Source organism: Didymosphaeria variabile (genome assembly GCF_027946475.1).
Source record: "Didymosphaeria variabile strain IMI 356815 chromosome Unknown scaffold_4, whole genome shotgun sequence".
NCBI classification, from domain to species: domain Eukaryota; kingdom Fungi; phylum Ascomycota; class Dothideomycetes; order Pleosporales; family Didymosphaeriaceae; genus Didymosphaeria; species Didymosphaeria variabile.
In genome coordinates this window covers 3,608,176-3,634,116 of record NW_026611623.1, presented here as the reverse complement: position 1 = coordinate 3,634,116, position 25,941 = coordinate 3,608,176, and the positions used below count along the sequence as shown (strand labels likewise).

Sequence of the window (25,941 nt, the reverse complement as noted above, 5' to 3'; positions counted from 1 at the left end):
CAAGAGCTGCGAAAGTTGAAACGCGTTTCAGCACCAAATGTCACAGCTCCTTGCGCCAGCCGGTCCTGATGAGGATTTTGTAAGAGATGAGGCAACCAAGCTGAGGTCAGGCAACTCTGGAAACTCGATGACAGTCACTTAACATTAGAGGCGTTGCTATTACCGGAATATAAGTACATCGTGTACACAGAGAAGGCGGTCGGAGGAAGGCGATGCTAACAATTGGTCGGAACAAGGCTGACTGCTCTTCGTGCATCTTGTCTGTCCGAATTTTCGACTACGAACAAGTTTGCGCAATGAATCGAGCGCGCCTCTACTCAAGATACGTGGTTGATGGAATGAGGATGGCGTTGGTCGTGCTGGCACAGTGGCGGAGGAGTGCGGAAATAAGCCGTGTTCGTTGCCGAAGCCGCAGCCGCTTTTCAACACGCCCAACAACGTCAATCCCGCAAGCTTTCCCCGCGTTGTGAGTGGGGCATTTCCAAGCATGCAGCTCGAATCGCGCAAGACCGCTCGTGCTATGTGGGAGCTTCGTTGGGTGCCCGAGGTCGTGGCCACTTCGTGTTCACCCGTCTGAGAAGTATATAGCGGATAGGAGATCCCCTGCGGCATTGGAAGCACGCGATATTGGGCACAAGTCCAGAATTCCTCCGGCATCATGGTGTGAGTGGACACCTTCCGAGCAGCAGGCATAGTAGTGCAATTCTGACAGAACACAGTTATACGGCATCTTTCGCTTTCTTCGAGGCCATCTGGGAGGCGGGCGTCACGCATTGCTTCGTGAACCTGGGCTCCGACCATCCGAGCATCATTGAGGCTATCGTCAAGGGCCAGAATGAGAAGAAAGGCCAGTTCCCTAAAATTGTCACCTGTCCAAATGAGGTATTTGACCCGTCGTCTACGAGAGACGTGTGCTAATAGCGTGTAGATGGTGGCTCTTTCTATGGCCGACGGGTATGCCCGACTGACCGGCAAACCACAATGCGTCATCATTCACGTCGATGTCGGGACCCAGGGCCTCGGTGCCGCTGTACACAACGCCTCTACCGGGCGGGCGCCTGTATTGATATTCGCGGGGCTGTCTCCCATCACAATCGAGGGCGAAGCGCGTGGGAGCAGGACCGAATACATACATTGGATACAAGACGTGCCGGACCAGAAGCAGATCGTTGCGCAGTATTGTCGGTATACTGGCGAGATCAAGACGGGCAAGAACGTCAAGCAGATGGTGAATCGCGCATTGTCTTTTGCTATGAGCGATCCCCAAGGCCCTGTATACCTGTGCGGTGCACGAGAAGCTATGGAGGAGGACCTCACCCCGTATCATCTGGATCAAGAGTTCTGGCGTCCAGTGGAACCTGCGGGCCTACCTTCATCGGGCGTTCAGACCATTACAGACGCGCTTGTAGGCGCCGAGGAGCCGCTCGTCATCACCGGATACTCTGGGAGGAACCACGAGTCGGTAAAGGAGCTTGTAAAACTCGCAGACAACGTGAAGGGGCTACGGGTACTTGACACTGGCGGCAGCGACATGTGCTTCCCTGGTAAGCCACCTTGAAGTACCTATCAGCGATCCTACTGACAATATACAGCTGATCATCCGGCCTGGCTCGGCCTGCGGTACGTCAACGAAGCGCGAGTCAGATCTGCCGACGTGATCCTCGTACTTGACTGCGATGTCCCTTGGATAAACACACAATGCAAGCCTAAAGACGGCGCAAGAATCTACCATATAGATGTCGACCCGCTCAAGCAACAGATGCCCGTGTTCTACATCAAAGCACTTCAACGTTACCGCGCAGATTCTTACACCTCTCTTTCTCAGTTAAACTCGTACCTTGACTCAAGACACAAAGAGAGGCTATCCGGTAGCGTCTTTTCCGACCGCTGGACAGCATTGCAAGACTCGCACAAGCAGAAACTCCAAGCGATAGCCGCCGAAGCTGTGGTAGATGATAAAGGTCACTTTGGCACGCCGTACCTGATTCAACAAGTACGGAAAAGCTGCCCCAAGGACACGATCTGGGCCATCGAAGCCGTGACACAGACTGGTTTTGTGGCAGATCAAATACAAGCCACACTACCAGGCTCATGGATTAACTGTGGCGGAGGCGGCCTAGGCTGGTCTGGCGGCGGTGCCCTAGGTATCAAGCTCGCTACCGATTATGAAGGCAAGAAGCGCTTCGTATGCCAGATCGTGGGCGACGGCACCTATCTGTTCTCTATTCCGGGCTCTGTCTATTGGATCTCGAGGCGCTATAACATCCCAATATTGACCATCGTGCTCAACAATAAGGGCTGGAACGCGCCGAGAAAGAGTATGCTGCTTGTTCACCCGGATGGAGAAGGCTCTAAAGTCAACAATGAAGAGCTCAATATCTCCTTCGCGCCGACTCCGGATTATTCGGGTATTGCGAAGGCCGCGGCAGGAGGTGATATTTGGGCTGCACATGCCAGCACTGCGGACGAGTTGGCGAAACTGCTGCCTGACGCCATTCAGAGCGTGTTGAATGGGAGGACAGCTGTGCTAGATGCGCACCTTGAAGGTCCGGGGGGAAAGTATGTCGGCGGAAACGCAAAACTGTAAAGGATGTCATCTCGCAATCACCTTCCACGGTACATGTGACATAGCAAGTTAATCGAAGCCGGTTTACCATCACCTCGCATTTTACTACTATGCGAAATTGTTGTGCACGTGCTTTGAGGCAAGCACAGCCTCAGCGCTGCGTAAACACGCCCCCAAACTTTCGTAGCTGCGGTCTCGCCCGAGTCGCCCGGCTGAATTCCATTGGAGAAGATCGACCGCTTATATGTCAGAGACGCATGGCTATGTGTTCCTTCTAAACAACTCAACGAGGGCGGACGAAGCGCTTGCGGAAGTTGAGAGCGGACCGCACACAATTTTCAATCCAGTTGTTACCGGCATGCCATGACGCCTCTCAACGTTCGCTAGACCTGCACAAACTATCCATGTATGTCCTGATTCTGCTTGCTGGTTCTACGGCCTGAAAGTCTTTATTGTCCACCATTGATTGCGTGGACACCGAGTACAGGACCAGGCGGAGCGCACGAGAAGAGCCTTGAAACACCGTCTTGGCGGGGCGGAAATCCTCCCCGTAGAACCATGTCAAACAGCGGAAATGTCCGTTCAAAGGTTGTATGTCGCAGAATAGGTCAGATTGATATTGCGATAATACGAGATGTAGGTCATTGCATTTGATTGCCTTTTCATCTCTCGTGGGCTGAGTTTATCTATATCTCGCAAGATTTCCTTCATACGTTCCCTTACGACTGTCACTCGTTCTTGTCCTCTTCTGTCGTTTTCGATATCAAGCCTTTTGCCATTTGAGTCCACCTTAGAAAGATACCTTTGCGTAGTAACGATTACTCCGGTGCTCACAATCGCATTCGCAACGATGGCATCCCCTCCTAGCACCGACTTCTCAGGCCTCGCCTGCTCTTCCATACCGCTCGGTATAGCTGGCGGCGTCATCACCCAATATGTGCAGGCTGCGGCCGAAGACGCAGTGTCGCAACTCTGTGGCCGTCCTACTGATGACATGTACCACATCAATCCCGACTCCGTCTCTGTGTCCTTCGGCACCGAACTCGTGGACCTGACCATTACTATACCTCCTGAAGGTGCCACTCAGGGCTCTGTTAATTGCGGGGCCGCTTTCTCGTACATCGTGGCGCAATGCTTCAGTGGGGAGGAAGTCTGGGGCGGTGATTTCTACGACGGCGACTTCACTTATTCGATCGCAAAGGCTGATTCCGCGGATAGCCTGATTGAAACCCTTGAGAACCAGTTTTACGGTCAGCAACCGGATGTGCCAGCGAGCGGTTTCCCATCTGCCACAGTCGAAGCCTCTGGTATAGCCTCAGGGTTCCCCGTTGAATCTGGCATCGCGTCCGGCTACCCTACGGATGACATCATTTACTACCCTACACCTACGGCTACAGCGGTCGCGTCTGGGTTCCCTATCGAGTCTGGCTTCACTCTTCCACTTCTTCCTTCGGGTCTTGTTATCGGGCCCGGCTTCGTTCCTTCTGGTGTTGAGTCGGGCTACATTGCCACTGTGACACCAGAGGCTCCGGTTTTCCCTGGATCGAGCGAGTATAACGCACTTGGAAAAGTGCGCCGTGGGAGCAGTGACCGGGAGGAGGTTGATTCTGAGAAGCGTCCCAAGGCGAGATGGATTATGGGCTGATTGGGCCCGCAGTGGATACGGGTTCGGAGTGTGATGGTCTGCAGGCGTTTTGCGGTTCTGCACAATAGACGGTCAGGTCTGGTTTTGATTCGCCGGCAATACGTACGAAGTGTGCAGCATGTAAGCATGCGTTATGCCTGGATGTGGCACTGTTTCGCTTCTTGGGACCTGTACCCCACTTTACTTGCATACCTCGTACCATAGGTAGAATACTTTTTTTAGGTACATTATCTCTATTTTACTCTTGAGGTGGTAATGAGCTCGATTCGTGTGACCCGTGCAACGCAATCTCAGCCGTGACTGCAGTCCATTTAAAAGTGGTTTGCACCCTGCTGAGCCTCTACACCAAACGCTACTTTGAGCACACTCTCCACGGAGAATCAACTGTGCCGCCGCAGTATCTAGCCGCGGGCCGTTCCTTCGCAATCGAATGAAACTGCCGAATAGCTCAACACGGAAATATTCGCGTTATCGCCCCCCAGGAAATGCAGTCTAGCCTGGTCCTTTATTGACATTGTCACATCGCTGTCCAATGATGTCCTGACTAGATTGGCGAACAAAGAAATGGGCACCGCCACCCCGATTGTATGCACGCCTGATAGCCTCGCTACAATGCGGCCCAGTATCGTCGTCCATTCATGTGAACGTGAAGGCAAACAGATCTCTCTCAAGTCATGTAATGTGATTGCGAGAAGCGGATCCCTACTCAATCACAATACAGCTGCCTGTGAGGGTATATAGCACCCATGAACCCTAATGCATATCTTCCATATCGACTTCCACTTCCCGGACTCTTGGGATCACAACTACACCAATACCTCTCACTGCTACTATACGGGACTCCATAAATGGCTTCCTTCACGCCTTCAGGCATTCCTGTCATTGATATATCGTCTTTGACGAAAGGAGATCGGTCTCACAATCATCGAGCCGTAGCCGACCAATTCGCTCGGCACCTCCCAAGCAATGGCTGCATTGGCATCACTGGCCATGGCATATCTCTAGAACGCCTCAAGGAAGCCTTCAGCGTCACTAAATCACTTTTCGATCTCTCGTATGAGGATAAGATGAAGGCACCGCATGCCACAGCCATAGTCCCTCATAGTGGCTACTCCAGCGTCGGCAAGGAGCATTTGGGCAATCAAGACTCAAAAAACGGTGCCAAGTTCGAAGCGTCAGACTATAAGGTATTTCCCCATAACGAACGTTCCTGTTCTCTGTGATGAGGCTGATTTCTCGGTAGGAGAGCTACGACATCCGCAGCGAGGAAAACAAGATCGACTACAACATCTGGCTCCCTGAGGAGGTCCTTCCTGGCTTTCGCGCCTTCACTACCAAGTTCTTCTGGGAGCTGCATCAGCTGAGCGACAAGATTCTGGGCGCTCTGATCCTCAGCCTGGAAGCCACCGAAGAGGAGGCGAAAGCCGTGAAGGCGCTATACACCGGGCATGAGAATGATCTCAGACTGGCTCATTACTTCCCAATCGAAGATGCGGAGAAAGGCAGGGGCCGCTTGGGCGCGCACACTGACTGGTCGTAAGTTGTGAAGAGGGAACATCAGAAGATCAGGTCTAACGGAAGATTTTAGGATATTTACTCTACTGTTCCAGGATGAGAATAGTGGCCTTGAGTTTCAGGATCGGAGGACTGGCGGCTTCCTGGAGGCCACACCGCAGGAGGGCGTTATCTACATGAACATTGGTGACATGTTTATGCGTATTTCAAATGGTAAGACCACCCCAGCTTTTCTGGGTAATAACGATCTTCTGACTGAATGAATACCAGGTTTCTATCCATCTGCACTACACCGTGTCGTTGCCAATGAGGGTGCAACCCCAGATCGATACTCGATCCCTTACTTCGTTGTGCCGGACAGGGAGGGTGTCATCGAACCTTTGCCTTCAAGGGTTAAGGAGGATGGGAAGTCGGTGTATGAGAGCGTGAAGTATGGTGAATACATGATGAGTATGTGGGAGAAGGTCAGGTGAAGTGTGGCGGCTGATGTTGGAAGAACAGCTTCCGGATACTGATGTGGTAGTGTTGATGGATATAATCGGTGTGCACGTCGGTAGACAGCTACAATGTCCACAGGCTTGGGATCTAAACTTTCCGAGCTGGGTATCGATGCCGTGCTACAATCGTCTTTGATTCCCACCGCCCGTGCACTATCAGCGTTGGTTTTCTGAACAATATCGAGAAACAAATCCGATATAGACATCGTTCAAGGCACTTGGTCCAGTGACAGGGCGCCACCCCGGCCCTGCAGGCGCTTGGCCACAGGCATAGACCAGATTCCATTCCTGAAGTGCTCCGAATGCTTCTCCCTTGCCGTTTCTGCGACCCTCATGGAAGATCAGTGGTACTCCACAGTCCAGCCATCTTCGCGTTCCCTGCAACAGCCTCCCTCCACTTTTCGTTTTTCAATATGAATCGCACTCTGGCCTCCAGCCACTCCGTATTACCCCAGAAGCCCCAGCTCGCCTGAAACCTCAACCAATCTACCAATGCAGTCTCCCAGTGATTCACAAAGATGTCCCACTCGTACTCCTTTTTAGACTCCTTCTTCAACGTTACCCAATACCGCTCGAGTAAGTTCTTCTCGCCGTCTTGCATCGCCAGTTCTCGCGGTACTGGTCTATCGTCGACAAGCATTTCCAGTGGCACTGAGCAAGTGAACAACTTCGCCAAATCGCATACGCCCAGTCCGAGTCCAACATACTGAAAGTCGTAAAAGACGACTTCCTCTCCGCTTTTGCTCGTAAACAGATTTTCGCTCTTTACGTCTCCATGGATAAGCGTAGTGTACTCCTCGATGGGTGACCATCCGCTTTGCTTCGGCTCCAGCACACTCGCGACGAGCTCTGCGATAGAGAATTCATCCTTCTCCCAGTCCGTCAACGACCACCATTCTGAATCGTGATCAGCTGCGAGGCTTGCGTACTCGGAGCGGCGTGTGGCAAGGTACGTATACCCGCCATTCAGCCACACTGTCTTGTTTCGCGCGTCTTGGCCGTCGGCTTTAACTTCCTGCAATGGTGGGCGAACAAGCTTGGTGCGGTCGAGACTAGGGATGCGCGGCCACCAGAAGCCATGGAACGAGGACAGCCAGTCGACTGCAGCATGAACTTGAACGCTGTTCAGGACATCTCGCTTCTCACCTGCTACCGGGTAGGCTTGCTTGAGGTCGGTGATGATCATGGCCATTGATACGCTTCCATCGGACTGTGGCTCATATATGCTTGCTAGGTGTTTCGCTACGGGGATGCGGGGTGGTAGTTGGGGTGCCAGGTTGGTGTAAAAGTACTGTTCAACTTGGTAACTCAAGATCTTGCGTGTGTGGCCTTCATTGTTTGCTTTTGTCGGCGGAGGCGTGATGAGTTTCAGTATGTAGGACTGGACTTCCTGCGGAGTGGACACACTAGAAGTCGTCGTCGATGCTGTTCTTGATGTTGCACCTGATGAGCTTGGTGACGCATTTGGGGTAGCTGTGATGCGGCAAATTTGGCCGTAGCCTGCCCATAGCGATTGCAAAATATCAATGGATCTAAAGTGCAGACCTTCGGTTGCTAAGAGTGAGGATGCGACCTCTTCTGCTGACGGTTGCGAAGGCATTGTGTGCGGTGTAGAGCTTGAGAAGAAACCGACGTAGCGAAGTAGAAGCACCTGCAGGATCGCGCACACGAGGTTGAGTCGGAGTAGTTGTCGACGATTCTGACGGAATCCTATCAAACGGGGCATGTATACCACGTGTGGGTTGTTTCTGACGGTTAGAAACAGTGCCACTCGGTACTTCGGAAAGCTGAGCTTCGCGCAGCATGGATGTTTGCTTGTGGTGGACCTGTCAGGGTGGGTTTCTCAGTGAGCCATTGTGGCTGTGCCCCTCCTCAGCCACACTCATTCCGGAAACTGGAGCCTGAAAAACAGTCCACTCATCCTCGTGTCTGCAACCTCAATGTCGCACAACTTTGTCAACACTCAGTAATTGATTCACTCGGTTTTAAAGCCTTCGAGGAAGTTACTGAAATAGTGTCCTTCCTTCGGCATCCCTGGTGATTCCGCAATGCGCAAGAACCAACCCAGGCTATCTCACATCCATTGTGATCGCTGTATTGTGCGTTGTAACGTATGGAATCTTTGTCCGAATAGTACGAAAAGCACATCTCGTACATCTGGATGACTTCGTCCTGGTCCCATCACCGTTGACCTAAATCTGCTAAAGGGCCACATGTATGCTAAGACATAACATTGTACGTACCACAGGTAGGCGTTGTTGCTGAATAATTTTGAGCGTGCACAATGTCATTACTTCGATCAGTTATATACCTCACAATCCCTAGCCCGCGCACATAAACAATCTGGTCGTGCCCTAGTCGCCTCGAAATCATTCGCTCCTGCTGGTTCGGAAGCATGGCACCCTTTTCTGGCATCCACTCTTTCAGCACATTGAGCGGGTTCGTGTACCCTACACGATCAACACACGCGCATCCAAGTGAGACAGGCTCTTGCTCCTTACAGCTAATGAGTTCTACAGTTAACAGTCCTTTCTCTAAAGTGACTTACACGGCTAAGGCTACTTCCGCTCCCAGCGAGTCACATGCGGGTGCATCCACAGAGACCCCCAGTCGTGTGGAGAATCCGACAGATTCGCGACATGCAGCTGTATCATATTCAAGCGTCACTGTAGAACCATCTTCAACATCATTGACGACCGCTCAGTCAACACTATCCTTTAACTCCGCACTGAGCGGCGCCGATCTACCATCTGCGACTTCAATTCCAGAAGAAGCGCAGCCTTCTCTGGCCGACCACACCAGCACAAAAATCGGTCTCGCTTTCTTGGGTGTGGTGCTTTTATCGTTGGCTGCCTTGTGGGCGTATTTCGTCTGGCTGCCGAAATACCGCAAGTATCAGGCTCGACGTAGAGCAGTGAAAGACGCACAAGGTCGCCAGCGGCAATGGTGGGCCTGGATCAAGTCCGAGAGGGAGAAGCCCTGGGTCCGGACACGAAGCCTGAACGATGAACTACCTCCAGTGCAGCACCTGACTAAGGATACACCAGCAGTGCTGGGTGAAGTCGCGACGATCTCGCCGCGGCGAGTATCTTGGGCGACATTTCGAGCCTCATGGCCCTTGAGGAGCTCGCCTGCTCGGTTAGCATCTCCAAAACCTTATACTGTATCTACGCCATTTTCGTTCGAGACTTTCGGGTCTCCTCGTTCCAATCGCGTGCCGTCTAGCTCGCAACACGATAGCATGCGTTCGTTCGAAACGTATCGTAGCGATATTGACCAAGTATATGTACGATCGGATCGCCAGTCATCTACAGTAGTTCTAGGTGTCGAGAATGCGACAGGTGTACGTATGCGTTCTGCGTCGCCCGATGTGGTTAAGATCACGAAGAGCAGAGCTCGAACCGATCATGCTGCATCTATTGACAACGATAGCGACAATCGGTTCGAAGAGGTGGATCTGGGAAATGGTAAGTGAGATCATACCGCAGATTTGGCGTTAGCGTTCATAGTCTATTTTATAATAATGAGATGTTTGATATCTTGCAATTCATTGGCCTTCTGTGGAGCAGTTGAGCCCTGGTACTAAAAGGCTGTCTTGATCTGGACGATCAGCACTCCGCTTTTTGCCATCTCTCGCCTCTTAGTTGCTCACCTCGAACCATCTGTAGCATTGTGCATTCTCAATGCCATGAACAGTGTGGCACACTCAAACATCGTGAATAGACATTGTAGAGCCTTGCGTACTATGCTTGCCTCACTCTTGTACAAGAGCTCGTTTTCTTCCCCAAGCTCCTCCATGACCGAAACTTCTGAACGCTTTCAAGTCGTAACCGCAGTGCAGCTCTTGCGCACCACAATGATGGCTTACAACGAGACCACTGTGGTTTTGACCGTTACGGACTACACGACTGTCCATCCAACTTCCTCACATCAATCATCTGTGGTTGTGACCATCACGGACTACACGACTATCCATTCGACTTCCCTCCCTAAATCATCTACTCCTATTGCTATCCCAACGCTGACCCGTCCTTCGCTGGCTCATACGATTAGTGCCATCTCATCGACTGGCGCAACTTCGTCATCTAAGTCAGCCCAATCCTCGCTTCGTTCGTTGACCGCAAGCCTGACAACAAGCAGCAGGCTGACGGCAAGTACCTCTTCATCCACCGCATCAGCGTTCAGTACTTCCAGCTCTAGTGTAGCTCTTCCGACAGGATGGCCAACACCAGCTCCGCAAGAAGCCACCGAGAAGTATCCCAACAACACTCTACCCATCCTCATGCTCCTGTGGCTTATCTTCATCGCACTTTTCTTCCTCGGTGCACTGATCTACTTCGCCTGGCGCCTCGCTAGAGGCCATTGCCCAGACTGCGAATCCAGAGATACCGAGATCGTGTGGTTGAAGAAGCGCCTTGCGAACAAGGAAGAGATCACGCCGGCGATGGTCCAGCAGAGGGAAACACCGTCCACCAATCCATATCGCGCCAACAGGGTCGCTATAAGTGAGGAAGATCTGAAGAATGAAGTCACTGTTCGCACGGAAGATCTCGAACGGGGCATCACTGTCATACGGGGTATGAAGACGCAACAACCTCCCTCTTCTAGCCAGTCACAGCGATCAGACCCTTTTGTCTTGGAGAACGCGGTCCCAGTCAATTCCCGCTTCTCTGACGATACGCTCGAGACTCTCTCTATAAAGTCCCCGGAGCTAATGCGCAAGCGTTCCGAGGCCTCTATGTTTCGACATGGATTGGGCATGGAACAAAACCGCTCGTTGGCGATGCACGAACTGACAAGGCCTCCCTCCAATATAGAAGAAGAGTACTACGAGGATCCTCCACTCCCATTCTGGAAACGGACTCTTGCGCGTGTCGGTCTAAAGCGCAAAGAGACTGAAGACCTCGAAGAACGTAACCATCAACCTATGATGCGGACTTACACCGACGAAGGCCGCGCTCCCATATCTGAAGCGATTCAGAGGCCCTTTAACCCACCGCGAACCTATTCGCATCCAGGTCCTGCTCCCGCGCCCCCAGTCCCTGTTCCTCAGCGCTCCGATCATCACCGTCCTGCTACCCCGAATCCGTACGCCTTCAACCCTAGATCCGCCTACTTCGAGAATACAGGCGACGCGGATAGTGGTCGTGGGAGCAGTGACGCAGTGCCTAAACGGTACCCTCAGCCTGCACGTGCAGAATTTATCACTGTGGGTCTGGACGATCAGGTCTCTTGGGAACAGGAACAGCAACGAGCAGAGGAGCTTCGCAACAAGCGCCGGACTGGGGGGTACGGAGGGATGACGCCTATGGTACCTCCTGGTATGGATGGAGACGAGTATTATCCGATGCGTGTCTGATCTGTTTCGTGGAAGCCTTGGTCGCAGGGTGGAACTGATTAGCTCGCGGGTTTCTCTTCTTTGTATTTTCCTCGGGTGGCATGGTGTTTTTTTCCCTCTCACGTAGCGTAGCTTGTGTGTGTAAAGTAATTGCGTTTGAATATTCCTTTGAAGCAAAGACAATTTATTAGCACCCATCGTGTAATCACTCTCACAACTCCTGACCCGCGTCTCTGTCTAGATCCCCATACTGCCATAACTTTTGGTCCGCAACGCCGTGCCTTTTGAACAACACTCTTAGTAACAACCACCCTTGAATGGTTCCTTGAAGCGCATCTGAGGATACTCCCCGTCTTTCTTGTACTTGTTTTCAACGTAGAAGACCCAGCCCTTGTCGTGTGCATCGATAAGATCAATCTCATCATCTATCGTAGTGCCGTTCACGCTCACGTAGTGGAGCTGTTTGCCATCATAGCCTTTCGCGCCACTTGATGACGGAATCGTCTTGTACACTTTCTGTAGGTTGCCGTTTCCATCTCCCTTGCCAGACCATTTAGCCACATCAATCTCCTCGGAGACCCACTCGCCGCCCATGCCAAAAGTTCGTACGCCGCATTTCTTGCAGAAGTACCATCCGATTTTCTCGGAGAAGCAGCGATACTCACCCACATCTTCGATGTTGGAGGGCGAAGTTACGATAAAGTCGTTTGCAAGGTCGTTAGGCCGGCAGTGGAACATGCCCATCTGTGCAGAGTCAGGCTCCCTGGAAAGTGAAGTTGAGGCGACATCCGCTACAGACCTTGTGGCATGTACTACAATTGCATTTGTAGATTCGCGTGCCTTCCCTCTTAGCTGCGCATTCGTGATATAGATGTGAGTCGCGCGATGTTGAATGGCTTGACCGTAGGACAGGGGTTATTGCATACCATCAAAGCCGATCGTATCGTTAGGTGGCAAGGTCAGACGAATCTGATATCCGATGTTACCGCAATGGCATGAGCCGGAGTAAACTTGTGTCGACATTGTGTATAGTGAGATATACGGTCGTGATTGTCCGGGCCTTGAAGACTTTGCAATTGGAATGAGAAGAGAGAGCTAAGAGATGGGCCAGTAGCAGGCTTTTAACCAGCGAGAATCCAACCCCGGAGACGCGATCGGAGGATGCGATAGACACGAGATAGCTATGCCGCTTGAGAGTGCTGCCTGCTTATGCATTCCCTTTTGCCGCTTGGTGTGACCCGAACACGTGATTAGGCGTCAGCACGCGTTGTGCGCGGCCGGGATCAACCAGGCGTCCCGCGTTGGAAGGTACAGCGCGTCCAAGAGACATGCGGTGACGACAGCTTGTTGAATTAGTTGGCATCCCCTTGAGCTATCGACGTCATTCCGAAGAGCGAGCAATATCACGCACAATGGCATCCAAAAGTCCATCGGGAATCGAGGAAACAAGCGCCAGCGGAGTCGAGTCTTGGCTGTTGTAGTGGGGGTCATAATCCTGCAGCTGGTAAGAGCTCAGCCGTGAGGATACCACTTTCGATGCTTCACAATTGTGATTAAGGATAGCAAGCACCTCTGCCACTGCCCTCTGTGTGCTCTTCGAGTTGCTGCTTGCTGGCTCTCACAGGTGAAAGCTGGCCACACCCTGCATCAGTACGCAAAATTCACACAAAAGGGCATTGCGACAATTTCGATGCGTAATTAGGGCAAACGAATGGCATCTAGTATGATGGCTGATACAGGTCGATGGAGGATAGAAGCCGTAGGCACAGCGTGCGCGGTTCTGAGTGATGGTGATGATGCTAACCCAAGGCGGTAAGGCGCGGGCGGTCAGAAAGCCGCGACTTCCATGCACAACCGGACAGATGCATCAGCGCATCATGTCGCTTTACAACGCCATCGTGATACCGCTGTCCGTGATAAGCGGACTTTGGATACCATGTACGCTTCTATGCTGCATCCCGTGGGTGCAGAAACAGTACGTGTCAAAGTCTTCCCGGCACCACCCGCTGACGGCTCAGGATGTTGTACCTCCATTGGGTGACCTTGTTTCCCGGCAAGTGGCTCACCGAGCCCGAAAGAGCTGGCTATCTCAGTATGGCTGTAATCAGCAATGCTGGATGCATACGCTGATGAAGAACAGAGAATCAGGTGGCACCCTTTCGCATCCCAACGAAAGACGGAGAAAGGCTCTTTGCATGGCTCGTCACACCTCTGGGCATGTATGCGCACCACGTGCAAGACTTCATCCAAGAAATCCCAGCAAAGGATGACATAGAGCAAAGGCGGGCATTCAAGCTACTGAAAGAGGATCCTGAGGCGCGATTGCTGATATATTTCCACGGCAACACCGCGACCGTTGCCCAGGGCCGAAGAACAGAGGAGTATCGTATGTACAGCTCTGGTGCCTCTGACAAGATCTTCGTTCTAGCATTCGACTACCGCGGGTTTGGAAAATCTACAGGGTCGCCATCAGAGCTAGGCTTGATGAATGATGCGGAAGCGGTCGTGGAATGGGCTCTCGGAACCGCAGGCATCGCACCGGATCGCATCGTTCTTTTAGGCCACTCACTGGGAACAGCGGTCGCAACGGGTATAACTCACTATTACGCCAACCTTGCAACACCAACTGAGTTTGCCGGGCTCATCCTTTGCGCAAGCTTCACGAATACGGGGAGCGCTTTTGCGTCCTACGCCATCGGTGACCTCATACCCGTGAGTCCCCACAGAACTATAGTATATCGCACAGCTGCTGAATATCGCCGGGTAGGTCCTAGCTCCCGTAAAGCTTATTCCGCCTCTACAGGTTTGGTTCAGACGTCGGTTCAAAGATACCTGGCGAACTGATCAGAGGCTTGCGTCGCTCACAAAGCAGTAAGTTGCTTCGTTGTTTCGAAGCAAGAGCTGACGAGACGTGTTATTTGCAGATGCGAGCATCTACGACTGGTGCTGGTTCATGCCGAGAACGACGGAACGATGCCCTGGGACCAGACAGAAGAGCTATTTAAGTCCACATTGAGAGCTGCGACGGAAGAGGTGGGTCCGGATGTCAAGGTCGCGAATCTAGGCGAGGCGGGGAATCAACAAGTGTGGCGCCAGGGTACACGCAGCATCAGCAAGCTCATTGCGAAGCACGGCGGTAAGTTGCCTTCCCGTGACGCACTCCATGAATGCGCGAAAGGCCCTATCCTAACAAATATAGACCATAATACGATGATGAAGTGGGCACCGATTTCGTTGGCTGTGCTCGAATCTTTCGGCCTCACAAATGTGAGCGTTGCGCGAATAGCCGAAACACCTTACGAGTAGCCTGTCTCACCACGTCCCCAAGCCCCACAACAAAGTCCTGTGTGACGCAAATCACACAGCGCCGCATGATGTTGCGTTTTCAACGCCTGTCAGCCCCAGAATACAGGCGGCTCTTCACACAAAGGCTAGACCCACGTGCGTGCTCCGCTTCACCTTTGAACGACCGCGCAAGCACCGCTTTGTCTATTCACCTATTGAATCACCATGTCATTGTCGCCTGGCGCCGCGAACGTCTTTCTTTGTCTCTCGTGATGCGTGTATTTCATAACGACTTTCCTTGACTCTTTCTTTTCTACTGTGACTCCAATTCAGGAAACTACGTACGCGCGCCGGACGCTACCTACCACACAAACTCTTTCAATCACACACCAAAGAACTTCATCAATACCTACACAGCCGCGTCCGACCAACCACGATGCCGCCGCAAGATTACCAGGTGACCGCTGCCCTCGCAGCAAGAGACATGCTCGACTCTACCGCCGGCTCCGCCATCAACGGCAAGAGCATCGCCTTGATCATCTTCGTCGCCATTGTCCCCGTACTCATCGCCGCCGGTGCGGTAAGCTGGCTCCTATGCTGCTACAGCCGAGGCCGCGGCTGCGGACGCCGGAACAAGGACAACAAATCAAAGGCAAACCCAGCATCGCCACAACACAAGACCGCGTCGGGCACGACGGCACCAGCAGCGCAGAACGCGCCCAATCGCCCCGCGCCGGCGCACACCAGGAACGATTCTTTGATGAGCAAGAACTCGAATGAGAAGGTTCCGACGCTGCCAAAGGGTTTTGTTTGAGCGGGCTTGCGGGAGGGAGACGCACGTCCACATCTCGGTATCATGATTTTATGACTTTTCTGAGCGCGCAGGTCGTCGGCCACATGACGACGGTGCACGGCTGGGCCTGCCAGCTATGAACGGACAGCACAGAGAAAGAGGGAGACTATTGTTTGCGTGTACGAGTCACACTTGTTAGTCGGCGCACTTTCGGTCTGATGACTCAGTTGAGTTGAGGTCTCACGCGTCGTGACTGCGCCTGAAGCTATGCTGAGCAGCTTCGAATCATCACAGCATAACTACGTTTGGCGCTTGCCCAGTGGCATCTACAAAAACTTTCCGATGCAGTGATATGTTGTCCTCAATCAATGTTATCAACTGGTATGCCGGTACATACCGGAGAATTATATTACATCAAGGTGTTCCAGGCCGGTACCTGGGTCTTGTTATGCTAGTGAGCTATTACTACAATGATACAATCTATGTCCGATCCTAAAGCGGAGAACCTGCACATAAGGCGCATGTGTCTTTCTTTGTCTCTTCCCTCCCCCATTTTTAAGAGTGCTGAAATACTGCCTCCTGGGCAGACTAAAACTGCACATTGGATAGCCGCTTGCTGGTCCGCAGCCGCTCGCCGTAGATCCAGAAGAACAGCGGCACGGGTATACACGCCACAGCAACGAAACCAAGAAGCGAATTTCCCCATCCGACGCCCAGGGAGTCGTACATCGCGTTTCCGGCCAGCGGAAGCAACGCACCCACCAACGAGCGGAACACGGTTGCGGCTGCTGACACGGACGCAGCGTAGGTGGTGTATGCATCGATAAGGTACGTCAGTCCCGGCATCTGCGTTCGCGGTCAGCGTCAAGTCTTTAAGAAAGCGCACATGGCACATGAACAAGTACGTACGAAAGTAGTCATCATCGCTCCACCCAAGATCGCTGTGCCAATAACCGGTGCAATCCAGTGTACCTTCCTCTCGGCAGCCCATCCGTACAAGAACAGGCCTACAGGAACTAGTATCGTACCAACCAGCATGGTAGGCAACCTGTATTCAGGCTTTGGCTTCCCGCCGTTGTAGCGCTTCGCGAGATGGTTCAACAGGCGGTCGGAAATAGCACCGGTGAACACGAGGCCGAGAAGCGAACCCACGCCGACACCGAGGTATACGAGTGCGATGCTTTTCTCGGAGAAATCGTATTGTGAGCCGAAGACGCGCGGGTACGTTGTCAGCAGGAGGTACAGGTAGCCGTACACCTACGATCATTTAGCGTGGATTTTCCAAGGAGTGAAGAGGAATACGAACAGCTGCCATCACTAGGGACATAAGAAAGACGATTGGGGAGAGAACTAGCATACGGATCGGCCGAACGATAGCAGTCTTGAAAAGTTGCTGTGGCGTTCGACCGGTGTCGAGGGCGGAGCGTAGCTCAGTGTTGCCGGTTTCTTTCTGGAGGCGTGCGGTTTTCTTTTTGAGAAGTACATATGCGTATGTCTCGCGGTTGAAGACGAAACTGATGATGCATGCAGCGCCGGCCTACGAACGTGTCAGTACATGAGCGGCTTTTGAGGTGTGAACTAGTCACTCACGAGGATTGTGACGAGCCAGAACGTCCATCGCCAACCTTTGGCTTGTGCAAGATATCCTCCAGCTGTCGTGGATTAGTCAATTTTCGCACTCCGGCTGCGTTCCGTCTTTGTGAGCCTAGATGCGATTGAGCACTTACCGACAGGCCCAACGGCTGGCCCAAACAAGGGTCCTAGAATCATACTGGACATAGCTTTACCCCTCTTCTCGACTGGATACAGGTCTGCCACCGTTCCACTCGAAATAGTAATTGCGCCTGATGTCGTGATTAGCAAACGCATGGATACATACGACGTTCCTTTTTCACTCACAGCTTGCTGCTATGCCTGCAAAGAAACGAAATGCAATCAAGGCGCCAAGATTGTTTGCGACCGCGCATGCGATACTAAAGATGAGAAATAAGATGTTGCAGATGTTGTAGATCGGCATACGGCCGTAGAGCTCGGAGAGCGGAGCCCAGGCAAGTGGCCCGAAGGCATAGCCTAGGATGTAGACGGAGGTTACAAACGCGCCGAGTGTCTCATTGGTCGAGTGAAAGTCATCCATGATCAACGGGGTGGCTGAGGCACTCATAGTAGATGCGAAGGGTCTGTGAAGGGGTTAGCTATAGTCAAGCATAGTTGCAAAGCATCGCGGTCCGGCGTTCAACAGTGTAGTACGAATTCCAGAACGACTCGAGGTACGAGCTACACTGCATCTCCAAGACCACAAACTTGAACTGGAGGTGGATAAGGCTGCTAATTGAGTGCTTGTACTTACGATAGCATAGTAATGAATGCGACAACAGCTATGACGCCTATTTTCTTCGAGGAAGGCCAGTTCATTGGGTTCTCTGGATCGTCCACGTCCCAATTTACAACATTAGGGTCCTCCAAGGCTGCCTTCTCCGCTGTATCGTCCATATCCCCGGCATCGTTTGATTGGCGCTCTACGTCTTTCGTAAAGATCGCTTCGTCAACATGGCTCGTATTACGAGAGGTCTCGGGCTCCTGATTGGTGAGTTCCTTCTCCGAGGCCATAGTGCGTTGAGACGCCTTCGCGATGTAGTACTGCGTGACCAGACTCGGCGTTCTTTCCCCTGGCAGCCTTCGCTTGTGTATGGTCGCTCAAAGTGGTACGTACGGTACCGCACAACGAAGGGATGAAGTGATGGGTGGTAGGCTGAATTCTTGGATGATAGCTAAGCCATTAATGTAGGTAGACAGCCTTGGAGACCGATTGGCTCCTGACTATGTGCTGCACGACTCATCGGAGTTAAACGGTCTTCCCGTGTCGCGACTGCCGCCCCCATGGAGTCTCCGACTACCATTCGCGCTTGCGCAACGTTTGCGGTAGGATAGGCAGCCTCGAGCCCCACGCCCCTTTGATTTGCTGTTAAGTTTCCCTGGTAGAGCCTTCAAATGTTAGTTGTTTTGACGGAAGCAATTTAACATGTAATTCCTGGCTCATGTGTGCACCACGAAGAACCAGCCAGGCAGAGGAACTGAGTCCTGGCTTGTAGTCCATTCCTCATCGCACATCATGACTTATGTGACCACGTTCTTTACAAGGAGGACTCGAAGATGCTCGCGGCTGATTGTGCGTCTTTCGCGATACGATCACAAGCATTTACAAGACGGTAGCTAGGAAATAAGCCGCGCCGATAGTGGTGGAGGAACGCTAGTGTAAGACGGACCAACCTGTGCGGGGCATCGGCGGAGCATCGGAGCTGTGGTCCATCAGGGATCCGCACCTCCAAACAAAGAAACAGCAACATTGTCGATGTTTGACCAAGTTTGCTCCTACAGGCCTCTCGACATCTGGGATTGCACATGAGCAGATCCGCGGCATGCCCGCCAGGGCCATTTGTCACCTACTTGACAAGCTAGCCATTTTCGGACGTAGGGCGGAAATCCTCCGTGGACTTTGCGCGGAAAGCCGTCTCGCCCGGTAAACACCTCCGCTGTCCATCAGCCTGCGCGGCGATTCCATTCTCATGCCCAAAGAGCCACAGAAGGTGGGAGGGCCGCGCCAAAGGCCTGTCTCCTGCAAGTTCTGTAGAACCCGCAAGCTTCGCTGCAGCCGAGACGCACCTTGTTCCAACTGCGTGTCTCGTGGCATTTCGTGCGAGCTCGAACAAACGACACATAGTGGCTCAACAACCGACGATGGCGACAAGGCTGAGTTGCTCGAACGGATTCGGAAGCTGGAAGCACTCGTGGAACAAAACACCGGATTGACGACTATAGCCAGCCACAGTTCACCGCCGCCCGCCGCAACTCCTGGACCCAATCCTCTGAACAGCCAAGTGTTGGGCAGGTTTGAGGACGTCGCCATACAAAGCCATAAAGATTCTGTCCCAACTCCAACTGAACAGCTGGATCGTGACTTTGCGTGGCTGGAAAGCATCTACGATGGCACAGACTGCTCGGTAAGTACAACATTGAGTTTGCACAGCATTAGGCGAAGACAGTGGGAGATGTGCAAGCGTGCTCTATCTTGAACTACCACAGAAGATCGGAAGTACAAGCCCACGCATGCGGGCCTGTACAGCCGTCGCGCTTATAAGGCTACACAGCCTACCTAAGACAGGATAGTCCCCCTTGCACGTCTCTGCTAGACTTCTTGTCCTTGAACGCGCTATCTTGAACACAGTGACTAATGCTCAACAGTCGGATGTAATTCCCTCCACGAAAGTTGGATTCCGGATCTGTTCGTTCCAGCTCGTGGCAGAGGTGGAGCAATTCATCACAGGATCTTCCTCTTCGGATCCTTCCATCATCTTTTGGCTGCCGGAGTACTCAGAAGCCAAAATCCTTATGGACAAGTTTCTGAAGGACATCGAACATATGTATCATGTGGTCCTCACTCAAGATCCTCCAGTCGTCCTAGAGCGCACCTATTCTTCTTTGACTCGGCAAAGTCAAGTCAAGTCAGGAGACATGATTCTCCTACTCAGCATCTTTGCTGCAGCCATGCATTCGTGGACTAATGAGGACTGTCGCACGCGTGGGCTTTTCACGACTATTGCAGAGCCACACAGAAGATCAGCTCTCTGGGTGAAGGCAACGGAAGACTTGCTCGACATTGCACACCGCACAACGCGGATCTCCCTCGAGGGAATTCAAGGAATCATCGTAACGACGTTCGTCGCCGCAAGTTACAGAGGATTTTCAAGGAGGTGTTGGTTTCTGATGAACAACGCACTAGCACTTGCCCGCGAAATTGGTCTTCATTGTATCGATCATCCGTCAAATGCTGATCTTTCCAACACGGCAGAAGCAGAAGTTGGGCGTAGAGTGTGGTGGTATTTGGTTGCATCTGACTGGTAAGGAAATGTACTTCCAGCGAGACCTTCCTATCTGTATACTAACATCCTCGTAGGGCCATGGCTACTAAATACAACGGATTAGCTCGCGGTACTTATCAATGTCACAAACGGCATATGATGACGAACAAACCTTTGCATCTGAACGACGAAGACGTTTTCGATGGCATGACTCGGATGAGCAGACCGTTGTCAGAACCCACTTCGATGACCTACTTTGTGATGCGCATCCGGTTGAACGAGATCGCGCGCACCATCGTCGATCGTGCGCCTCTGATGACGGCACTCGCAAGCGGCCCAAGCTACGATGTTGTCATGGACATCGACACCGAGTTGCAATCGCTACTGAACGACATTCCGCCATATTTCTTCTCAATGACGCCCTTCGAGCTTGCCGGGAGATACAAGCTCAGCGACGAGCGTGCCAGAGTCATCGCCCGCCAAGGCAACGACTTCCGGACCATCTTCTACGCCACGCGCGTCAAACTCCATCTACCCTACGCTCGCCGTGGCTTCACTGAATCAGAGTACGCCACTTCGCGTATCCTGTGCCTCGATTCTGCACGACTGATCATCCAAACGGAATCCGAGTACCAGCATCTAGGACTCGACAAGGAATTCGCACGATACAAGCCCCTCTTATACAGCATGACGGTGTTCCTCGCGTGCACCGTGCTCCTGATGGAGTACTGTCACCGCAAGCAAACCCAAGCCCCAGACCAAGAGAAGTCTCGAATGGAAATCTGCCAAGCATTGAGAATGCTAGAAGCAGCGCGCTCCGAGAGCGACATGGCCTCCAAGTTCCTGGACTCTCTCGTCACGGTGCTGCATAACCATGGCATTGCGCCACCGAAGAGACTAGAGCAGCAACAGATGCCAGCAGCGGTGCCTGGTGGTGGGTTTGTGCCGACACCTCCGTATACGAGCGCGGCGACAAGCACGTTGCCGACGACGCCGATGAGTTGCCCGCAGTTGGCGACCTCGGCCGTGGGGGGAGAAATGACTTGCTCCGGGGGCTTTGCCGCTTTGAACACGGGATCTGATTTGAATTCCATTGTGAAATCACTGGACCAAGGGTTGGATGTGGGGATGATTGAGTGGGATGATATCTTCCTTGGGCTGGGGGAATCTTCTTTCATGTAGACGATTGAGCGATTTATATATTCCCAGAAGCGGGGATGCTCTTTTTGGGACTGAATGAGAAAGTTACGGCTAGTGGGGCAGTCACTGCGCCGCAGCAAAAGTACCAGGCATCTACTTTCTAGAGTGTAAGTCAGCAGGGAAACAAATGGATAGGGTTGTCCTTAGAGAACACAACACAGGTGATATCTGTATCCGCTTCATGTAACGAATGAATGAGTTGACTAAGAATTGTGCGAGACCGCATGATGCGTCTCGACATAACGACACCAGGCTCGTCCTGAGACGTTCACACGCACATGCCTTAGACGCTTTCAATAGTAACCCTCAAATCTTCCATATGATCAAGGTATATCCAGAAATACTGTAAAATAATTCCAACGCTAAGGTATCATGGCTCACGCCTTCAACCCCTCCATAAGCGCACCCTCCTCCTTCTTTCCCACCAACTTGAACGCATCACCACCGACATCCACACCCTTATCCGCCTGCTCGTACGCGGCGTCGCTCCGATCCAGCAAGATTTCCAGCTCCTTCCCGCTAAGCAACTTCGCACCATCCCCCTCCTCAACGTCGAAGCGCTCGCCATCGCTCTTCCGCAGCAGCTTCTGCAGCTCTTCGAGCTCCTGACCGGCTTCAAGCTGCTTACCGCGCAGCTTGTCGTTGCGCACGCCGCCCTTGCGGATGACCAGTTTCTCGAGACGGCGCTTCGCCTCTGCGGACTCGAGGAGCTTGAGCTCGACGGTGTTGCGTGTGGCGAAGCGGTAGACGACGACGTTGCGCGTTTGTCCGATGCGGTGCGCGCGGTCGATAGCCTGGAGATCCTGCTGGGGATTGAAGTCAGAGTCGAAGAGCATGACCGTATCGGCGGAGGCAAGGTTGATGCCCTGGCCGCCCGCACGCGTGGAGAGGAGAAACACGTTTGTGGCGTTCTTTACAGAAGAGGGGGCGTTGAAGGCTTTGATCTGAGAGTGGCGGTCGGCTTGTGCTGTGCTGCCGTCGATGCGGGCGTACGTCCAGCCGCGCAAGCCGAGGTAGTGGCTCAGTATGTCCAGCATGTTGGTGAATTGCGAGAAGATGAGGACCTTGTGGCCGCGGCGAAGAAGCTCTGGTAGTAATGAGTCGAGGAGCAGCATCTTCCCGGACGTTGTGACAACGGTCTCGTCGGGCTCGGTCTCCATTGCGAAAGTTTCCGCACCTGAAGTTTCAGCTTTGAGGAATGGGTTGAAGAACATGTAAGGAGAGTTGCAGCAAAGGCGAAGCTGCATGTACGGATTGCCGAGTTTCTTTTGTTGGAGCTGACGCTTTGCAAGCTCGAATGTAGCTGTCTGTATCCGCTCTTCTTCTGCTTCAGAGTCGAGCAGCTCCTCGGTCTCTTCGGAGCCACTGTCTTGCGTTTTCAGGTCGGAGAAGAACTGGCGGTCACTGACTTCTTCGTACGTCTTTCGCGGCCGGCCTCGACCGCGTTTCGATGTTGTCGACGCTGGGGTACTTTGTCGCGATGTCTTCGCACTTTTGCTTGGGGTGTCGATATCGTCGGCCAGAGCTTTCCGCTTGAGGCTTCCGTTATTACTGCGCGTGCTCAGAGGGGTGGCAGTACCGCTTGCAATACCAATGCTGAGCCTTTCGAACGACTTCTCCTCAAGATACTGACGGCTAGTGCCGTCAAGAATGGTCTGATACAGCTCTCTTTGCATAGGCGTAAGGGGAGCGAAGAGAACATACTCCCGCTTTTTCGGCATGAGGCTTTCCACGTCAGTCTTTACCCTGCGCAAGAGGAACGGCTTCAGAACAGCATGCAGCGACTTCACCAAGTACTGTTGTCGTTCTTCTGAAAGAAGTTGCTCGTAGCTGTCTTTGTCTTTCAACCCAGAGAAGTCGAACCAGCTTTCGAATGTAGATAGCTTATCAAACACAGTAGGTAGGAGGAAGTGTAGCAGTGACCAGAGTTCTGTGAGATTGTTTTGCAGAGGAGTTCCGGTGATGAGCAGACGATTGGCGGACTGGTATTGCTGGAGCTCGCGAATCAGGCGACAGTCAAGGTTCTTGATGCGGTGGCCCTCATCGATGATAATGAACTGCCATCCAAAGTGGGTCAAAAACTTGCGATCGTTCATGCATATCTCATAGCTCGTCACAACGATGGGGAACTGCTCGGTGCCAGGGTGTTTGAGTTGCGTCTTGCGCATCTTCTCGCGTTCCTTCTTGTCGCCATGGTAGAGTAGAACTGGGATGCTTGGTGTCCACTTGCGGAATTCCTCAACCCAATTGCTGGTGGTGCTTAGGGGCGCCGCGACTAAGAACGGGCCGTACGAGCCCATCTCCCAGAGATGCGCAAGTAGTGCAATGGTCTGGATGGTCTTGCCCAAGCCCATCTCATCTGCCAGGATGCCATTGATGCCGTTTTCGTATAGCGATAGCATCCACTCCAGACCCTCGAGCTGGTATGAGCGCATCGTGCCGCCCGTTACGAGCTTTGGTTGCCGTGCAGACTTGACATTCTGGAACCCGATGTCGCCGGTCTTTACGTTATCCTCATCCGCAGCTTCCTTCAATGCTTCGGTTACACTGGCTTTGTTCGTCCGATCTTGTAGGTCTTCCTTCTTGAAAAAGCTGGAGATCTTTGCGTCCTTCGCTGTGTTCTTCTTGGCCCGTCCGCGACCTTTCTTTGTCGGCGCAGGCTCGGCAGCCGGTTCGTTGCCTGAGGCTGATGCGCGTGTTGCCCGTCGTTGCGTCTCGGCGGCCGCTAGTTCTGCCTTTTGCTCGCGTTTTGAGGTCTGCCCTTGTGTCTTCGCATCCTGGGCCTTCTCCTCATCCTCCTGACGCTGCATCTGCGCGAGCATGACGCTGGCATACAGCTTGCTTTTGTTCATCAAGAACTCCAATTGCTGGAACTTCTTGTCCAGAACCTCCTTTCCACTCTCGATGTCTGCCTGCCGCTCCTTCTCGAGCTTTGCATCGCGTTTCGCGTCTTGTTTCTCGCGCTGTGTTCGCATCCGATCCTCCTCCTGCTGCAAGCTGCTCGGCACTTCATGGTCCTCGTTCTTCGGCTGGTCATCCATGTCGGCTGGCGGCGGAGACGAAGCAGGAGTGGTCTTTTGCGAAGCGGAGCTGACGACAGACGAAGACGACATTGCACCTCAATCCGCGAATGTATTGTTGTGGGAAGATCGAGACGCAGTGTAACTAGCGCCAGGGGTGGTGGCAACTATGAACAAAAGGCGACATCGATGACGGTGAGTAACGCGGTCGCGTCGCGCGCTCACGCGCTACTCAAAGTGGCGCTTTCGGAATGCACGTCCTTCAGCGCAGCCCTCATGAACACGGTGCCTTCGATTGGATTGTCGTAATACTTGTCCACTTCTTCAAAGCCATATCGCACGTACAGCTTTCGTGCCGCCGTCATGCTTGCGAGTGTGTCCAGCAGCATATAGTCGTAATTCAACTCCCGCGCTTTCTCAATCGCTGCGTCCATAAGACGCTGCGCAGCACCCATGCCTCGAGCTTCCGGTACAATGTACAGGCGCTTCAGCTCGCAGGTCTTTGGTGACGAGAAAGCGCGCACGGCGACACACCCAATGATATTGGCAGGTGAAGTGTTGGATCCATGGGCGAGGAATAATGTGCCACCTTTCTCGGCTGCATACTTTCCTGGCAGCCGCGAGAGCTCGTCGGCAAAGCTCTGAAAAGACAGGTCGATGTTCAATGACTCCGCATACGCTGCGAATAAGGTAGCCACGACCTCTCGATCGCGAGGGAATTGAGCGGGCGTGATGATGATTGTCGACATGTTCTCAGGTGGGTTTCCAGGTAATTGCAGTGCCCAGAGTGTTGAATACGCGCAGAGATGCCACAGTCAGTGACTTCGCTGACTCTTAATGACGCCGCCGTTACCCGCTGATAGCCCACGCGATGTGAAGGTACGACCAACATTCGAAGGACCAATGACCTTTATTTTCTTGCTAATCTTGGTTATCCCAACAACATCTGAATGAAGCCTCGTCCAGCTTTTCTACGCCCAGCGTGCCTTTCAGTTTCTAACCTTAGGTTTAACCATTGATGGACTCAAAACTGTCGCGACGGTAGCATAGTACCAATGCATGCCCCATTCCGCTTTCCCTGGACCGATTACCCAATTGATAATGTTAGTCCGGCAGGTTCGACTTCTGCAGTCGGCTGCCTATACCCAACATTTCTGTGGTGCTGTATGGCAGCGCTTCGCGAAAACCTGCCCCTCCGCAGTTCAGCCCGCGCTATCGTTTGATGG

General features: G+C 52.8%; 12 protein-coding genes across 12 annotated transcripts; 7 read left to right on the top strand and 5 right to left on the bottom strand.

The window, feature by feature from the left end:
- Window positions 1–658: 658 nt before the first annotated feature.
- Window positions 659–2,587, top strand: N0V89_006084 (uncharacterized protein; the record flags this gene model as incomplete). The annotated part of the gene is made up of 4 exons (XM_056214856.1): window positions 659–663; window positions 720–882; window positions 929–1,544; window positions 1,593–2,587. The coding sequence occupies 4 exons, from the start codon at window positions 659–661 to the stop codon at window positions 2,585–2,587; spliced, it is 1,779 nt and encodes a 592-aa protein (XP_056072123.1).
- An 829-nt stretch (window positions 2,588–3,416) lies between these two features.
- Window positions 3,417–4,211, top strand: N0V89_006083 (uncharacterized protein; the record flags this gene model as incomplete). Its single annotated transcript, XM_056214855.1, has 1 exon — window positions 3,417–4,211. One exon carries the CDS (start codon window positions 3,417–3,419, stop codon window positions 4,209–4,211), a length of 795 nt encoding a protein of 264 aa, XP_056072122.1.
- An 848-nt stretch (window positions 4,212–5,059) lies between these two features.
- N0V89_006082 (uncharacterized protein) lies at window positions 5,060–6,199 on the top strand (the record flags this gene model as incomplete). Its single annotated transcript, XM_056214854.1, has 4 exons — window positions 5,060–5,398; window positions 5,455–5,747; window positions 5,800–5,939; window positions 5,997–6,199. 4 exons carry the CDS (start codon window positions 5,060–5,062, stop codon window positions 6,197–6,199), a joined length of 975 nt encoding a protein of 324 aa, XP_056072121.1.
- A 355-nt stretch (window positions 6,200–6,554) lies between these two features.
- Window positions 6,555–7,823, bottom strand: N0V89_006081 (uncharacterized protein; the record flags this gene model as incomplete). Its single annotated transcript, XM_056214853.1, has 1 exon — window positions 6,555–7,823. One exon carries the CDS (start codon window positions 7,821–7,823, stop codon window positions 6,555–6,557), a length of 1,269 nt encoding a protein of 422 aa, XP_056072120.1.
- A 2,088-nt stretch (window positions 7,824–9,911) lies between these two features.
- On the top strand, window positions 9,912–11,582 carry N0V89_006080 (uncharacterized protein; the record flags this gene model as incomplete). The annotated part of the gene is made up of 2 exons (XM_056214852.1): window positions 9,912–9,918; window positions 10,429–11,582. The coding sequence occupies 2 exons, from the start codon at window positions 9,912–9,914 to the stop codon at window positions 11,580–11,582; spliced, it is 1,161 nt and encodes a 386-aa protein (XP_056072119.1).
- A 276-nt stretch (window positions 11,583–11,858) lies between these two features.
- Window positions 11,859–12,305, bottom strand: N0V89_006079 (uncharacterized protein; the record flags this gene model as incomplete). The annotated part of the gene is made up of 1 exon (XM_056214851.1): window positions 11,859–12,305. One exon carries the CDS (start codon window positions 12,303–12,305, stop codon window positions 11,859–11,861), a length of 447 nt encoding a protein of 148 aa, XP_056072118.1.
- Window positions 12,306–13,580: 1,275 nt separating this feature from the next.
- On the top strand, window positions 13,581–14,867 carry N0V89_006078 (uncharacterized protein; the record flags this gene model as incomplete). Its single annotated transcript, XM_056214850.1, has 3 exons — window positions 13,581–13,653; window positions 13,702–14,273; window positions 14,523–14,867. 3 exons carry the CDS (start codon window positions 13,581–13,583, stop codon window positions 14,865–14,867), a joined length of 990 nt encoding a protein of 329 aa, XP_056072117.1.
- A 251-nt stretch (window positions 14,868–15,118) lies between these two features.
- Window positions 15,119–15,660, top strand: N0V89_006077 (uncharacterized protein; the record flags this gene model as incomplete). Its single annotated transcript, XM_056214849.1, has 3 exons — window positions 15,119–15,124; window positions 15,180–15,187; window positions 15,264–15,660. The coding sequence occupies 3 exons, from the start codon at window positions 15,119–15,121 to the stop codon at window positions 15,658–15,660; spliced, it is 411 nt and encodes a 136-aa protein (XP_056072116.1).
- Window positions 15,661–16,227: 567 nt separating this feature from the next.
- Window positions 16,228–18,246, bottom strand: N0V89_006076 (uncharacterized protein; the record flags this gene model as incomplete). The annotated part of the gene is made up of 7 exons (XM_056214848.1): window positions 16,228–16,485; window positions 16,549–16,896; window positions 16,946–17,176; window positions 17,230–17,291; window positions 17,367–17,483; window positions 17,539–17,816; window positions 17,987–18,246. The coding sequence occupies 7 exons, from the start codon at window positions 18,244–18,246 to the stop codon at window positions 16,228–16,230; spliced, it is 1,554 nt and encodes a 517-aa protein (XP_056072115.1).
- Window positions 18,247–19,202: 956 nt separating this feature from the next.
- N0V89_006075 (uncharacterized protein) lies at window positions 19,203–21,677 on the top strand (the record flags this gene model as incomplete). Its single annotated transcript, XM_056214847.1, has 3 exons — window positions 19,203–19,637; window positions 19,879–20,351; window positions 20,591–21,677. 3 exons carry the CDS (start codon window positions 19,203–19,205, stop codon window positions 21,675–21,677), a joined length of 1,995 nt encoding a protein of 664 aa, XP_056072114.1.
- Window positions 21,678–22,072: 395 nt separating this feature from the next.
- On the bottom strand, window positions 22,073–24,808 carry IRC5 (putative ATPase; the record flags this gene model as incomplete). Its single annotated transcript, XM_056214846.1, has 1 exon — window positions 22,073–24,808. One exon carries the CDS (start codon window positions 24,806–24,808, stop codon window positions 22,073–22,075), a length of 2,736 nt encoding a protein of 911 aa, XP_056072113.1.
- Window positions 24,809–24,936: 128 nt separating this feature from the next.
- N0V89_006073 (uncharacterized protein) lies at window positions 24,937–25,464 on the bottom strand (the record flags this gene model as incomplete). The annotated part of the gene is made up of 1 exon (XM_056214845.1): window positions 24,937–25,464. One exon carries the CDS (start codon window positions 25,462–25,464, stop codon window positions 24,937–24,939), a length of 528 nt encoding a protein of 175 aa, XP_056072112.1.
- Between the last annotated feature and the right edge of the window lie 477 nt (window positions 25,465–25,941).